Source organism: Nycticebus coucang, unplaced genomic scaffold, assembly GCF_027406575.1.
Source record: "Nycticebus coucang isolate mNycCou1 unplaced genomic scaffold, mNycCou1.pri scaffold_53, whole genome shotgun sequence".
NCBI classification, from domain to species: Eukaryota; Metazoa; Chordata; class Mammalia; order Primates; family Lorisidae; genus Nycticebus; species Nycticebus coucang.
The window spans coordinates 1191023-1208862 of NW_026515583.1; the positions used below are offsets into that span (position 1 = coordinate 1191023).

Sequence of the window (17840 nt, forward strand, 5' to 3'; positions counted from 1 at the left end):
TGCTTCTTAAGGGCCCTGGCCTCACCCTCACCCAATGAGGGGCATCTGAGGTGGGTTCAGTGAACAACAGGAGAGACTCTGAGGAGGCACCTGAGACATCAGAAATATGCCCAAGATAGTCACCTTGAGGAAATAAATTAGCCTTTTTGTGTAATGTAAATGTAAAACTGTATCAGCTTATAACAAAAATAGACTGAGTAGAAGCTATTATATTTATTATAACAAGATTTTAATTCAGAAATAAATGCTCATTTCTTGAAAAAGAGAGAATACTTTCTCTTCAAAAATAAACAAAAACACCCAACATTCTAGTACCCCAAATCACTAGCAAAGTTTTATTTTTCTGAAAATCTGGTTTGATTTGGGCATGTAATATACTGAGAAATTTCACTGAAGAAGCAGTTCCAGTTATTATTGACATCATTTATATTCATATACATAAAACTCACATCTTATAATCAAAGTATCATCTTCTATGGTGACAGGGGCCATACTTTAGACATTAATAAAATCAGGTATCCATTCAGCACTCTTTACTAAATCATTTGGCCCAAATGAGAATTTATAAGTGAGTTTTATCCTCCTCCATGAACAATTTTCCAGAATCAAAACCAGTTATGTGATAAAACTTAATCCCTCTAATCAGATTTTATATTTCACATGTAAGAATGATAAGGACCATTTGAGTCTATATTCTGGAATAGCAATTAATCCAAAATAAAAAGATGGCAGCTAATAACCTGTTGCATAAACTCTGAGCTTTGTCCATTATTTTAAGCCACATCTAGTAATAAGGGTGGAGGATGAAGGACCAGAGGATTGTTGCCTACATACATGCCCAGTCTTCATCGTGGAAACTACCACCAAGCAAAATCTGACCTTTGATATTTTATTAGTACACATTAAAAGACAATGGACCCCAAATATCCCATGAAAAATGGAAAACTTAATCTGAATCAGAGACAAAAAATATTAGAAAATACTCAATCAGTTATTATTGGGAAATGATGAAGATGGACTAAGAGCATAATAAACATCAGAAGTGGATAAGACCTAGCATCAATTTTTAATAACTTCATATCACTCCAACAAAGAGGCTTTTATATTGTCCAAAAAACAGTCACTCTTACATAATTCTATTTCAGTATTTTAAAAATCAGTCATTTCTATTTTAAGTTTACCCCCAGAAGAAATATATGTGCATTCTTCAATTTTTAAATTCATATTTAGTCAGTTTTTTAAAAGTTTATTTTTATAATGATGTACAATATGATCCATTGGCATCATGCAGTTTATTAACAGACTTTTTTCTTATGTTTTATAGCTGTAGAATCAGAAATACGTTTTCTATTAAAGGAGTCTTTAATTTCAGGCTTCTTGAATAAAATCTTGATCATCTTCCAAATAAATTCTACAACTTTTCTGAACTACTTATTCCAGTGCTTAACACTGAAATGCTGAAAATTTTCCCTTCTAATAATTCCTAGGCCTTTCTGCTGTAGCTTTGTGAATATGAACTACTGATCAGTACAATTTTTACACAGTCCTCTCTCTACTTGTCTCAATTTTCTCCTCTGAGGTTAAATGTATTTGTTGGTTTTAATCTTACTCAAATAAATTTACATTTATCTTTGATACTTATGAATCCACACCAAATCTTTATTTGCTTCAGTTCTTGCCTACAATCAGTGTAAATGGAAACATTGTGCTTTAACTTCCTATGCATTTCCCACTTTGTAAATCTCATTCTGAGATGTATTATTTGTTTTTGTTAACATATTGGACTAACCCAGATATTTTTCATTATAATTCTCCATGCAGTTCATCAATTGTTTCAATAGTATCTGTTGAACACTTACTGTGGGCCACTTGGCTAGATTTTGAAAAAATAAATGTAAGACAAACCCAGTTATCTGACTGCATAGCTGGAGGGAAGAGTCAGCCCCCCCAAATGGTTACAATTCACCCTGTGAATAACACAGAGGGTTGCAAACGAGTATGTTTTGAAGTAGGAGAAAGGGAAAGGAGTGACTTGCCCAACAATAAGGAGAACCTGTGGAGACCTTCTTGGAGTTGCATTGTGAAAATGAGCAGGCAAGCAGGCTGGGTTGAAGAGGGAGATAAATGTATTCTGGGTGAAAAGAATGAATGCATGTTCACATCCCAAAAGTATATAATTGTGGAAACGTGTTGTATTTGGTTGCTGCCATGGCTATAGCTAATGTGGACTAATGAGGAGAATAATTGGAAAAGGAATGAAAACAAGAAGGATGGGGAGGAGAGGATACAAAGCAGCCTGTATGTACCTCACTGATAGATTTGAACATTATCCTGTCAATAATATGCTTTCCAGGAAAATAATGTGAGGTTTGTAATTTAGGGGGGAAAAAAAGTCAAAAAAGTGAAGAATGAACTGAAAATATTTTTATTGGTCACAAAGGCAAGAGCTAGAATAATTTAGGTGGGAGAAAATAAAAACTCAATTGAGGTTATGATCATGAGATAGAGAAGATGAAGCTAATTCTGGAATTGGGGCTGCTGTGCCTTTTGATTTTGGATGGCAAGAGAAAGGGCGAAGGGTTAAAAAATTTTCAGGTGAAATTATTAGTGATTATTTTTGAAGACAAGCCATAAAGAAAAGGGGCCAAGTCTGTGAACACAATGATTCCACTGAAGAGTCTGTGCTATCCTCTAGTGACGGCGTAGAAAAGGCCTGAGAGAGGGACGGAGGGAGGGGGGTGGGGCCTTGGTGTGTGCCACACTTTCTGGGGGCAAGACATGATTGCAAGAGGGACTTTACCTAACAAAATCAATCAGTGTAATCTGGCTTATTGTATCCTCAATGAATCCCCAACAATAAAAAAGAAAGAAAAAACAGTTCTGGCATGTGGAATAAGCTGTGGGCCAGAGTAACCCCCCGAGGAGTCAGCAAATGACAGGTGATGGTACAGGACTGGGAACATGACTGACACCCCCTGGAAGCAGTGAGCTGGGAGAGATAACAAGGGCCTAGAAGAATATGCCAGGGCTTACCAACAATTAGGAAGTGGGGAAAGGAAGAGAAGTCAGTGAAAGAAAAAGGAAGGAAGAGTATAAAAAGAGAAAGAATTTGGTCTCAAACTCATCAGCTCAGGTGATTCACCCGCCTCAGCCTCCCTGAGTGCTAGGATTACAGGCATGAGCCACCATGCCCTGCCCAAAGAGACATAAAAAGTGAAAGAATTTGGAAAGAAAATATGGTATTTTTACAGCTCAGGAACAAGAGGGTTTTAAGGAAAAAGGTCGACAGAAGCTAACGATACAGAGTTCAGAATACAGAGTTCAGGTAAGATGCTGATGGGAAAGAAGGGCACCAGATTGTTTTTTTGTTTGTTTGTTTGTTTGTTTTGTCAGATCTGAAAATGTCTTTTTTTTTTTAGAAAATGGATTCCAGGAAGGTTAAAAAGCAATACCAGAGAGTATAGATGCAGAATTGGATGTAGTCATTCAAAGCATTCAAGTAAGAATATGGCAATATAAACATCCAAAAAGCATCCCTTAGATGTTCAAAACAAAATGTTTAAGTCATTCCTAACTAATTTAAGCTTTATAGCATTTCCTAGACAGGAGAAACTAAAACAGTTAACATTTGAAAAGTCCTGAAAGCTTTTTCCTTGGTTAATTAGACCGTTTGCCTTTGATCAAATTCCTTCTTTTTTAACATGAATAAAAAGTATTACAAAGGTCCACGGTTAAAACAGACAACATGTTGCAAATTAATTCTAGTATAATGTATTCCAACAAAGCTTAGAAAATAAAGATGTTGAGGTGGCTTTGGACTAAGTTTAATAGTCATCTCCTCTGCTGACAACTTCTTTGCATGTTGGACGCAACGGTATGGTATGTTCAAGCTGTGCTGTACATGATCCTTTAATGTCACATAATGGTGGATATGGATCTACAATGCCCGAGTCACACAGATTCTTCAGAGCCATTAAATATTTACTTTCTCCTAAGCGATCAAGCCATCTGCGGCAGAAGGCAAGGGTGCCGAAGCCTTATCGGCACATGTCCAACATCAAAATTTTTCACGTAATGTGAACATTCCATGTCATCATGAACAACACCTTTTCCTGTACTACCAAAGGGTTCATATTGCATACACTTTTCCTTCTTCCATTCTTGTTGCCTCTCCTTTCACCATGAGCACTGTTTTCCCAGCATGTATTCTATACTGCCCAATTGAATGTCCATTCAGATTACGGATTGGTTTCACTTGTTATGTCTTCCCATCTATTTCAACTTCATAGGATTCCATAACTTCTTAGATGGCCTCCCCAACGTCTATGATGTTCACATAGACGAACATCAATTCCAGCACACTTTATTGCAGTATTACTAGCATCCTTTACAGTTTTTAATAATGTATCATATTTGGGATTAAAAGTGACAGTAAAAGCACAGTCAATAATCCTACCACTTATGCATGTTCCAAAATCTATCTTACAGATGTCATTATACTGTAATACTGTTGTGTCACCAGCATTGGGAGTATAATGGGCAGCACAATTATTGAGAGAACACACAGTAGGAAATGCCAGGCCTGCATTTAATCCATTCTCTTTTATCAATTTGCGTAAACAGTCTTCTAACTTTTCACAGATTTCTATCATTGTCATCCCAGGCTGGATCCAACTCATAACATATTTTCTAACTTGTCGATGTGCTTCTGCAGCTTCTCGAAAATCATTCCAAATCTCTTCACTGGCCTGATCTAAGGCTTTCTTTTCTTCACTTGTAGTTCTCCAAGCAGCTGTTTGCCCATCTTGTGTGGGTGGATATTCTCACTCTTGTCCTTTGGGAAATACACCATTGGGATACAGGTCACATATTGGAACTGAGGGTCTGTTTGAACTTTTGATCTCTCCTTCCTTCCTTCCTTCCTTCCTTCCTTCCTTCCTTCCTTCCTTCCTTCCTTCCTTCCTTCCTTCCTTCCTTCTTTTCTTTTCTTCTTCTTCTTCTTCTTCTTCTTCTTCTTCTTCTTCTTCTTCTTCTTCTTCTTCTTCTTCTTCTTCTTCTTCTTCTTCTTCTTCTTCTTCCTCCTCCTCCTCCTCCTCCTCCTTCTTCTTTCTTCTTCTTTCCAGTTGCTCCATCCCCATCACCATCTCCATCTTCATCATCATCATCTCTTTCTTTTTTTCTTCCAATGCTTGTTTTTCCAATTTCTTGCTACCTCATCCACTGAGGCTCCTGATTCTTTATCAGGTTCTTGTTGCCCTACTGCAGCAGCCCCTTTACTCTTCTTCTTCTTCCATCTTTTTTTCTTGGCTGCTTCTTCAGCCATAGAGGCAGCTTCCTCCTCCCTGTCATCTGCATCCAAGTCACCATTCAGGTGGCTCCCGAGGCCGCTGCCTCCTCCACACCCGCCATGTTGCCTGAGAGAGTGTGAGGGAATGAGAGCGGCACCAGATTGTGTTGATCTGAATGGTCAAGACCTTTTAGAAAAGTCAGATGTCAGTGGTTAGGAGAGAATGGAACATGATCAGACAGAATGTGAATGCAAAACAAGGAAGAATCTGGCAATAATGAAAGGGAAATAGGTAAGACCAAGAAAAAGTCAGGTTGTGGAGCTGATGCTTGCTTTTCCTTTTTTTTTTTTTTTGGTACAAAGAATTGAATTGAGCATAGTTACAAGCTAAATGATATAATCCATTTGAGAGTAGGAGAAAGGGACAGCTCAGAAAATAAGACACAAGATTGGATAAAATTAGGAACTAGAGAGGTATAAGCTTTGAGCTCCCTTTGGGGCAAGACAGGGCATGCCTTGTGGGTCATTTATGGACCATGTGGCACTGATGGGCCAGGTAATGTTGATACTGGTAGCAGCAACTTGTCATATCCAGGCAAGCAAGTTCATTAGGTAAGAGTCACAGATCCAGGCCTGGAATTTGGAAGCCAGAGGGAAAGTGAGAAATGTTGACACTTATAGAGAAAAAGTAAAATATGTGAATACTTGTTCTTGGACCTAAAAAAGGCATTGATTTTTAGGTAAATAAACGAGTAGGAGGAAGATAGAGGTATGGTGGGGAGGCCATGTATTCTGTTGTGATCAAGGACTTGGAACTTGGAGTCAGATAAAAGTGAGTTCATATCTCAGGTGGGGCACATCCTGAGTGTGTGATCTTACATAAGGCACCTGGTCACTACCTGTTTGAGATTGTTCATGTGTAAGTTGAAGGCAATAGTAATATTTTTATCAGATTGTTTTAAGGGATAAATGAGATATCAATATAAAGTGTTCATAGAGCAAGATAGGAAGCTGTCATTAAAGTTTATATATTTTTTTATTTTAATTATACAAACTAAATATGAAAAGTGTGAAAATTTGCGAAGTTTCCAGCACAAAAACTCCATGATGCCTGTGAAGTAGGAGTAAATCACTGGATGGGGCAGACTAATGAGGCCCAAAGCTTTGGAAAAGAGGTGTCATGAGGAAGAAGAGAAAGGGACCAGAAACACATCAAAAGTTTACCCAGCAAAGTCGAAGACCCAGCCGAAGGAGGTCTTGTTAGTCCAGTATTCGGTGGTATGAGAAAGATCACAGAGGGACAAGCAGATGAGAAGGGTATCAGTGGAGGGAGTTGCTGACTGTTGAATCAGGGACCACTGCTGGTCACAAAAGAAGTGAACTCAAGAGGGGCTTGAGAGGCTGGGAGACTGCACAAAAGTGGACGATTTCAATAACTTCAGAATCACACATGACAACAGAGTGGCAGTGAGGAAAGCTCTGGAAGTGGGATTTTGGAGTGAGAAGCAGCACAAAGACTTCTGAAGTGGAGAGGAAGTGAAGGGATGAGATCAGGAGGAATGGAAGAGACAGGGCGATGTGGAGAAAGTGCTCAGGTGGATGATGCCATGAGATTATTGAGAGAGTTCCGAGGGCAAGAAACCTGAGCCAGCTGCCATGTGATTTAGTCCATGATGCTGACAAGAACATTTTCGAGATTGACATCACTAGAGTATGATAAGACTGTGGAAAGCTTAGAATGCTTTTTACCCACAGGTTTCCTCTGTATCCTATGGAGTCTATAGGTAATATTACAGATACTGAGGCTAATATGGGATCCATAAAGAAGAGCCAATATTTTCCTTTAACCTGGAGGCCCAGTGCCCAGCAAAGTGACTCCCACATTGATACACAGCAGGTGTACAATAATTGCTCAGTGAATGATCCGTGACATCCCACATTCTATCTAAATATGAGTCCATTAAACCGTTTGTCACTTCTAAATCACAAACCAAAGACTTCATACCCATTGGGAAAAAAATACAAATCTTAATTTTTGTAAAATTGGAATTTTAAGATACCCAAGTCTCCCTTCCAAATCACAAATGATAGTTGCATTTTGGTATTTTTCCTTCATTCATTAATTCAGCAAATACTCATTGAACAACAACTATGGGCCAGGCAATCTTCCACACATTGGGAAAAACAGTGGAGGGAAAGGCAAACAAGGCCCAAGCTCAGGGAGCTTAATTCAAATGGAGGGGGGGTAGGACACAGACGGTCAGCATATAAAAATACATATGTTAATTTCTGTCGGGAGGAGGGCTGCAGCGAAATTAAAATAAGTAGTGAGCCAGAGAGTAACCAGGAGCACTGAAGCACAACTCTTTTATACAAGACAATCAGAAAACACCTCTAACAAGGTGACATTTAACTGGGACCTAATGGATAAGAGGGAACTGGCCATGTGAAGATCAGGAAATATTCTAGGCAAAAAGGTAGGGCAAAGGACCTACTGCGAGATCAAGTTTAACAGAAAAGGACAAAAGCAAGATCACTATGCCTGTCCTAGAGTCTAGTGTGCAAGCCATAACTTTCCCCAAATTCATACATGTTTAAGCATGAGTCTGAGCACAGCGTATAGGCAAATTTCAAGCCCTGCGTAGTGGTGAAGAATAGGCTCTGAGCGACACTGCCGGCATCTAAATCCTGGCCCCTCAATTTCTAGCTCTGTTATCTTGAGGAAATTTAACGAATCATTTGACACACTTTCTTACCTGAAATATGGTAATAATAAGAATACCTACTTCATAAAGCTGCTGTAAGATTGAAATGAATTATTAATAATAGTTGTAAAGAACTTAAGGAAGGGTTTGACACATAAAAAGTGCTTGTTATATAAAATATATTATATATATAATACTACATATAAGACTGTATTATATAGAAAAGATAATCCCTTTGTTATTATTAGTGATTATTTTTGTTGGTTCTGAGTATCACCTAATTTAATTAACTCTATAGGAAGGATGTCGTTTTTAATTTTCCTGCATCACAAATCACCTAACAATGAACACCATAATCATACTTTGAGATTTTCCACAATAGTAATCGCCTGGCTGGCAAAGTGTGGGTAAATCATTAAACACTTTCATGGATCAAAATATGAGGTATTTAAAGGTGATGGCAAATCTTGAGGAATTTCTTATGAAGTCACTATTAAATAAAAAAGGGAAAGGCAGGTATATTATAACTTTTATCCTGTCAACTGAATTTATCCTGCAGGAAACTTATGCTTGGCTTGTACAATGTTTTGAACAAAAATTATACAGTTGTCCCCCCCCAAAAGCCCTCACAACTTATTTTTTAAAATTCCAGAGATGTGGCTTCAGACAAATAGTATTTCTATTAAGCTCATAGAATTAGACAAAATAGTTATGAGGCAACATATGTGACAGATAATATCTTTCAATATTTTTACCATTATATTATTATTTTATGTATTATGCTCACGTTCATGTTGAAAACATTGCCCAAAAAACTATTATAGGCTATGTATATTAAAACTGATAAAGTAATGGTTTTTCTTTAATAAATTTTAGTTACTAAAAATGTTTAATAATTGGAGTTATGAAAATTTAAAATTATATGTGTGACTCACTTGTATCAAATGAAAATAAGAAGCAGCAAATATAAATGATATTCCTATAAATTTATTATTATGAATTATCAAAATAAAAACAAATTTTAACTAACATCTACACTGTAATTGGGTAATAATAAAGAAACTATACATTATAATCTATTTAGTATGTATTACATTTATTAAATAAAATTATACATATACTTACATGTATAATCTTAATATCTAAATTGTGAATTTCCAGAAGGCATAGTTGGTACAATAAATACAGTATTTACTGAGTTTGTTAATATAGGAAACACAAACCTAAAAGGAGTCTTTGAGATTAATTAATCTGCCTGCTCACTTCTCAGATGATGTATGTAACAAGGCTCTAAATAACGTTTCTAAAGTCACAAAACTAAAAATTAACAATTTTTCGCATTATAGTATGATTTATTAATTTTTCTTTTCCTTTAAAGTGTAATAATTTGTGACTTACAATGGTTTTATGTTATCAATTGAATAGCAATATTCCACATTATTGAGTAGCAGATTTTAAACTTTTTTTAATAATTACTAAAAACACTATTTCAAAATGTCAACATTTTAAATATTATTTTTTTATATTATCTATAATGAGTGATATAATTTAAAAAATAGACTTCTAATTTTATATGGTAAAAATTATAAAGTCTCAGGCAGCGCCTGTGGCTCAAAGGAGTAGGGCGCCGGCCCCATATACCAGAGGTGGTGGGTTCAAACCCAGCCCTGGCCACAAAAACGGCAAAAAAAAAAAAAAAAATTATAAAGTCTCAAATGAAAAATTCCTTCAAATTAGGTTTCCAGGAGATTGGAGCAAGGCTTTATATTATAACTATGTATAGCTACTAACTCAATAAAACCTATTTTCTTTGAAATGTATCTACAATGTTATATGCTTTTTAATCTTATTTCATTTTGGTTTACAGAAAACTGGGCACAAAGCAGAAAGTGTGGATTTGTATGGGGCACATATAGAATGGGCCAAGGAAAAATCCAAGCAGAAAGAATGTCTTTCAGGTAAGAATGCTACATATATTCAGTTTATTCCTATTTCCTCTAAATCAGAGCTTTCTTGAGTAATCAAAGTAAGATTACCTTCTTGTGATGTGTTCATGTACAAGAACTAGTTTTCTGAAGGTTATTACGAAAAATTGACTTGTTGAATCTTGTGTTTGGTTTGTTGTTTTCCCCTGATGATTAGTTGCTATCTGAACACAAAATATCTGTCGTGCATGAATTAGTTTTACACACAGATCATTGAATTTTGTGCTATCTTTTATGGTTTGGGGTTTAATTGTGTTGGAGTTTGAAATTGAGAAGTAGTATTTGAGTCTTTTGTACAGGCCAAGTGGCTAATCTGAATATTAAGACTAATAGTCATAGCAGGCATTATAAAATGGTTAAGAAGACATATTTGGTAGAAATGAAGGGGTGTCTATGACTATGGCAGGTGTTGGGGAGATGTAGTTTTTGAGTATATTTATTAGGTGTGTCTGGTGAGTGTTGTACGTTTTTGTATATGGTTTATGAAAGGTGCAAGATGTGTAATAGTGTAGGGACCTCAAGTGTTAAATAAAATTTGATATATTTATTATTAGGTGAATTAAATAACTTTATACATTTTTATCTTGATGGAAGGGTAGAATGTCTATCTTTTGAGTCATTGTTACAGTCTCAGTTAATTAAGAAGATAGAGGGATGTATTGTTCTAACTGGAGTTTGCTGTCCTTTTCTCTCTGTTGTGGTCCACGAATCCCAGTCATTGACTGTCTTAAACATTTCTTGATGAAAAGGGGGCAGTGTGAATAGTGGGCTCTGGAATCAGTTCTGTGAGGGCAGAAGTGGATATTTGTTTAGAGCAGTGTTTTTCAACCTTCTTTATCTCGTGGTGCACATGAATCTATATTTAAACTTTTGTGGCACACGTAAATTATGTTGATCAAAAAAAGAGTAAAAAAAAATTGTGCTTTGAACTTCTTTTGAAAATAATGAAATTTAAAAACTATCATGGCACACCTAAGATCCAGATCCTCTCACGGCACACCTGTGTGCCATGGTCAACAGGTTGACAATCACTGGTCTAGTGGTTGTTTTTATATAGGCATGTGTTTTGTTTTTGTAAATGCAGATATCTTGTGGTGACTAGTATTTGTAAGTGGATAGTCTCTAAAGTGTAGATTGTGGTTGAAAGGGACAGTGAACTGGTCCCCTCTTTAAAAAGTTTGACGATCCCTGAAACAGAAATCATTTTACCACAAAGATATTTGCACCAGAATGTTTATTCCAGCCCAATTCTTAATTGCCAAGTGATGAAAGCAACCCAAATGCTCATCAACCCACATGTGGATGAACAAATTGTGGTATATTTATACTATGGAATACTATTCATCCATAAAAAGATGGAGAGTTTACATTTTTTGTTTACCTGGATGGAAGTGTAACACATTCGTCTTAGTAAAGTATCTCCAGAATGGAAAAAAATGTGTCCAGTGTACTCGGTACTATTATGAAACCAATGTATAAACACTTACAGACTCATATGTGTGATAAAAGACAAATATAGTCTAGTGAAGGGGAGGAGAGAGGAGGGATAAGGGAGGGGAAGGAGGGAGGGCAATTGGCCAGAGGAGGGAGGGCATTTGGTGGGATCTCACCTAATGTGCACAATGCAAGGGTATATTTCAAATTAACTAAGAGTGTATTTTAAATGTCTTAACTCCCCCCCAACAAATAAATAAACAAACAAACAAACAAACAAAAAAACAAGTAAATGAGGTAATGGTGATCTTAATCAGTTTAATTTAAGCATTCCACATTGTATATCAAATCATGACATAAATGTATAGTTATGATTTTAATTAAAATTAATAAAAAGAGGGTGGTGCCTGTACCTCAAAGGGGTAGGGCACCGGCCCCATATGCCCAAGGTGGTGGGTTCAAACCCAGCCCCGGCCAAAAACTGCAAAAAAAAAAAAAAAATTATTCAATGAACTGTGAATGAACACAAGTTAACCATACATAGATCAATATTCTCTCTACGTCCCACTATTTCATTTGGATGCTTGAAATGCAATTCTGATGTCTTTGGACATGACTTACTTGCAAACTGCCTAAATGAAGCAGAAATCATTGGTTTTGTTTTTGTCTCAGTGTGTCTATTTATTGTTTGTAAAAATTACGTTAAATTTTTCACTTTTTGCAAGTGTTAATAAGTAATATCTTATCAGTGTCCAGGTCTTACACAACTTTTTTCAAACTTCATCCTACGTATTTAGTATTTTTGATGGTATTGTACATGGAATTACAGTATTAACAGACTTTTCCTTTTAGAACAGTTTGATATTTACAGAGCAGTTCAGCAGATAATGTAGAGTTTTCAAATACCCCCTGCACAGATGTCATGTAATCCTTACATTAACAACTTTTATGGTACATTTGTTTTAATTAACAAACCAATATTGATAACATCATTAAGTATCCATTTGTGGGAGGAAGATCACAGATAGAAAGTGCCACTTTCATCACATTGTATCAGGATACATACTGTCAACATGATCTATGACTCTTGACATGGACCTTGCTCATCTGGCTGCCATAGTGTTTGTGTGATTTCTCCAATGTCAAGCTATTCTTTGTTCCCTCTTCCATCATGTGCTCATTGGAAGGAAGTCAGTATGTCAAGCCCACACTTATGAAATGGGGCGTTGTGGTCCCGAGTATTAGGGTACAATATCTACACCATTTATTGAAAATGAAAGATTTCTCTCTTCTCCCCCACTTATTAATTTATCTATGTAGTAAATATCTATGGACTCAAAGATTTTTAGCTTATGTTATGAGTTATAATTCTATACTCCATTTTTGTTGCTTAAGTCGTTAAAGCTTTTGCCCTTGAGAGCTTCTTCTACTGGTTTTGTTTGTACTGTCGTGTTGAAATACGATACTGATGGATGGTGTTGTGGTTTGGGGTTTTGCTTTGTTTTGTTTTTAAGCACTTTTGAGTAATGTTAATCAAGGCTGAATAAAATAGTTTGCGATTTAGAACTTTTTCATTTTTTATTTATTTGCATTCTTCAAGTTTAGAACAGCAGAAACCCATTTGGAATAAGTAAAACAAAGTACTTCAGTGGCTCAGGGGAAACAAAGTCCACCGGTCAATCAGGCATAGCTAGATCAAGGTAAACCATGTAAGAACCCAATCTCTATTCTCTCCTCCACCCCAATCTCTTTGATTTATGTTCTGTTGTATTGACTTCTCTTTGGCCAGTTTCCCTCCAGGGATGGCTCCACTGCATATTTAAAGCCTTACAGTTGTAATGTCATCAAGTAATGGAAGGATTTTACTTTCAACATGTGCATAGAAGTCTCCAAATTGAAACTTTGCCCTGTCTTGGGCACATGTACGCTCTTGAACCAGATGCTGTTGTGGAGGGATTGAATTCTCAGATCAGCCAGGTCCAGTCACCAGCCCAGATGAATCTAATTGAGGTCAGCCCCTGTGAAGCGTTGGGACTGAGCATAGTGGACGTTCCCTGATGAAATAAGGCTTCCAATACCAGCTGATAGGAGTAGATGCTGGGCAGGTTACAAACAGAAGCCCTCACAGGTGATGATCAGCATGCACATGTTTTGGTTTGCCTCTTCTGCACTGCAGTAGAATTCTTCGTCCTTATTTCTCCTCCTTCAGGCTGCAAGTCATACCAAATTCATTTGTGGATACCTTCTTTCTCTTCTTTCCAGATTCATCTTCATTGGAAAGTGACCAATCCTGGAACGATGAATCCTTGTTCTGATGAATCAATTTTTTACATGCATGACGTATCGATTGGTGTGTGTAAATAATGAAAATACAATAAATCCATAAACACAAGATAATCTGAGAAACGAATATTATATAATCTGATGAATGTGATCCTCTTCTTGTTTCTGAAAGACTAATTATTTTACATATCTGCTGATAATCATGTCTGAGTCTTATACAGCACATCTTAGTTGCCAGCATTTTCTATCTGGTCATTTAATCTTTATAACAATCCACTGAAGTATAGATGCCTTTACAGTGCCATGTTTCAGTAAGATGAATGCCTCAGTAAGAGTGAGAGCTGGGCCTATGAAGGTGGGGAGTCTGGATGGAGTCCACATTCTTTTTTTTTTTGCAGTTTGTGGCCGGGGCTGTGTTTAAACCCACCACATCTGGTATACGGGACCGGTGTCCTACTCCTTTGAGCCACAGGTGCTGCTGGATTCCACAGTCTTTACCACTATGCATTCCTGTCAGGCACTGAGCTGAAGCCTGCCATGTGAGTAGGACAGAGTCTCCCATTTTAAAGACTTGTGCAAGCAGGAGGCAGACATCGTGTGCATACACATGAAAAGTGCTTGTAGTCAGAACAGCCCTGAAGGGGAGCTGTGTCTTGGTCCATATCACTAAAAGATATTGCATGAGGGCCTGCTCACGTACTGAGGCTGTAGTGGGGCAAGGTGATGTACTTAGAACCTCCCAATGTCATATTGTGTGGTGAATGCTTTACTATGTTTATGCTAAGTTTGGATTAATGTTGACATAGCACTGACTAGTCTTATGATTAGATTACATATCAGAAATGGTTCTTATGAGCATGTAATTGTTGATATATTGATTTCTTATGACCTTAATAACTGGCACACTAGGATGCAATGTATGGTGTACATTGGATATTTATTTTTCCATTCTTGCAACACTTTACTAAGAAGAATGTATTTCAACTTCATCCAGGTAAATGTAAATGATGTAGAGTTTAATAAAAGACTAATATAGTCCAGTTCAGAAGTAGAGGGAAGCAAGGTGTGGGCATTTGGCAGAAGGAGGGAGAGCGTGAGGCAGGATCTCACTTAATGTTCACATTGTCGTGGTGTATAACACACCCTTTGAGGGGCTCTTCAACAAAGTTCTTCAGGAAATTTACCCTGAAATGGGAACAATGTAACCTCATATTGTAACCTCATAGTATTTAAAAAAAATATAAAAAACATACTAAAAATAAAAGAACTGAGGAAGATAATTTGCTACTTACTGGTTGTTTCCTAAGGATCAAATACAAAATTGAAAGATAAAGGCGTTGCATCTGAATGTGAACATTTTAATTATTTGTATTATCAATTGTGAGTCTAGGCTTTGGGAGATAATAAGGCAAATTCCATGTCAGAGGAACAGTGATTCCGTTCATTTGCACCTCATGTCAATATGACACCAATGGGACAATATTTCTGACCCCTCTGCCTTTTACAGAGAAACAAACTGGATCATACTTTGATAAAACCCAAACTGATGGGAGCATATTCACAGATACACTTCGATGACTGCTGATCTGTGGTTCAGAAGAACATGTGTGGGTTAAGGGGAAGAGGGCTTAGGTATATGATGTTGAAAATAATTTTCTCTTGTTTTAGTGTACTTAGTGGCAAAGGTCATCATCAGCTGGGGATGGTTGTTAATCCAGAGCGTTCTGATTTCTTTCCTCATATACTAACAAAGGGAACTTGGCATTCATCTGTTCCTGATGGAATTCTGCACTCAGGTGGTGGCTTTCAGCAGCAGGTTCTGTTAGAAAAAAAAAGGAAAGAAAAGATTATATTACAGAAATGAGCTCAAAGCTAAGCTAACTCCTCACTTCTCTAAGGATGGTATGTGGACCAGCAGCTTCCACATCACCTCAGAACTTTATAGAAATGCAGAATTTCAGCCCCACCTCAGAGCTACTGAACCAGAATGTACCTTTTATGAGATTCCTAGGAGATGTCTGAACACAGTAAAATTGGAGCTAAAGTAAAAATAGAAAGTCAGCAGTTGGATTTGTCAGTATCATCTGATGAATCCTGATTGTCCTTAGCGGCTGAAGCAGTTTATCTTTACCTGGCAGCCTGGACATTCAGATTCCGTTCAGCCTGAGATCCTGGCACATGATTAGAAAAGGCTAGCCTGACCACCAAAGAAGGGCAGAGATTCCTTGCAACACAGGCCCACGCAATCTGGGGCTCCTGGCTACCCTAATGTGGTCAGGGTTGAGAGGTGGAAACAGCAGAAGCCCCTCAGGCAGCAGAAAAAAAACCGCTTGGGTCCAGGCACTGGAGTAAGCAGTGAGCTCTCCAGGAGCTTGGTGAGCAAGCCACCCCTGGAATGGGAGGAGAATAGTACCCTCTGCTGACAGTGCTGGACATCCCTGCTTCTGGCAAAGGAAAACTGTTTCATAGGTCCAGGTCCATTGTCATAGAGCAGGCAATGAAGCATGAATTTGGACCTGACAGGCAATACCTTAATAACAGCACAATAGGATGCATTTAACCAGTTTCCCATTAGCGGACGTGTTGGTGTTTCCCGTTTTTCACCATTCTCAACAATGTTGCTATGAGTGACCATAGGCATACAGATTCTCACACTTGAATGATTATTTCATGAGAATTTGAAATTGCAGAGAGGGACATGAGGGGTTTTACATCCCATTCTAGTGTTAATCAAGTAAGTCCTGGGCTGAAGTTTGCTGGTGAAAACATAGAAATCAGCAGCTGCCCAGATTACTTAGGGATGCTCAAAGGCCTTAGTGGGAGTTAGGCAATGTTGCTTTTTTTTTTTTTAAGATTCACTGTAGATAAAAGAAGAAGAGTTATTTACTAAATCCTCAAAGGCCCCAGGTTTCCTCTTTCATCTCTGAATGATCTTAGCCATTGGGGGCTCTCCCAGGATAACACACCCCTAGCCTGCCACACCAGAGGACCATCATAGCTCCTTCAATTCCTTCTTTGTTTGGTACCTGAAGAGCCTATTTTTCACCCTTGGGAATATTTCTATATTTGTCTTGTGCTATTTGAAACATGTACAGGTGTTTGTACAGAGAACCAGGAGGTCCAAAAGGCCCTGTTTCCTGCATGGAAGGCATGTCCATCCTTCCTTTCTTTGCCCCCCTTTATCCTCAACACATCCTCACCCAGAAATCCCTTCAGTTCAGCCTATGGGTGGTCACTGCTTGAAGACATACTTTAATCCATTCATCAGCTAAGCACCCTCATTATGCCAGGCAATCCGTACACGGATCCTGAAGGACAGATGCTGTTGCCTCCATTTTGTACACATGGAAACTAGGGGTAAAAAGCCTAAACGACATCTGAGGTGCAGTGTTTGACTGTGACACCAGATTCCCCAGTGGAAGCCCAACGCATGGCCACGTTTTAGAAAATATTGCAATTACTGGAAGGGGGAAAGGGCCAGTGGGCTTCTGTCCTGACTCAAAAGGCCTCACTGTGCCGTGCCTATGGTCTCTGGTGGCTTCTAAGGAAGTCCTTCCCTGTTAGTTCTGGCCCAGGTGGGTGCTTCCTCCAGTGACACTTCCCATGGTCGCCCGAACACCTGTTCACACATACAGAGGGTCTTTCCTAAGACTTTGTTTCTCAGAGGCACCGTTGTGTTTGGAGTTCTTGATCCAGCCAGGTGTTACCAGTCAAGGTGCGGTGCTTCCTTCCAAGAGTCAGGCCCTTCTGGCATGGTTCACCTCTTAGAGATGTTACCGGGCAGAGATTAACAACAAGCAGTGAAGGTTTCACCAACCTTTCCTGAGCATCAGGCGGAAGTACAGGATGGGGACCACCCACCTATGTCTTTGATTATTGCTTCCCAGAAGAGCCAGTCATCCGTTACTTTTGTTAACTTACATATTTTTCCCAATTTCAGATTCACACAGAACACACACAAAAATACATCCACAAAGACCCCGAAACATCATCGCAATATGTAACCAAGACGATCTTCAAACTATTCTTCTCTCCTTACAATTATTAGTAACTGTTTGGTATGTTACTAATAACATACTAATTACATTTTAATGGACTATTTCCTGGGCAAAGTCAGGTGCTCAGCAAAATTGAACAGGGAGTTCC

General features: G+C 38.0%; 1 protein-coding gene and 1 pseudogene across 1 annotated transcript in view; one reads left to right on the forward strand and one right to left on the reverse strand.

Annotated features, from left to right (window-relative positions):
- The window catches only part of LOC128579417 (rho GTPase-activating protein 15-like), a 53888-nt gene extending 40162 nt beyond the window's left edge, over window positions 1–13726 (forward strand). Inside the window, exons 5-6 of the mRNA XM_053581526.1 lie at window positions 9860–9950; window positions 13674–13726. Of these exons, the coding sequence (XP_053437501.1) occupies window positions 9860–9950; window positions 13674–13726 (144 nt within the window). The remainder of the gene's footprint in view (window positions 1–9859; window positions 9951–13673) is intronic.
- Window positions 3781–5409, reverse strand: LOC128579419 (methionine aminopeptidase 2-like; annotated as a pseudogene).
- Window positions 13727–17840: the final 4114 nt, after the last annotated feature.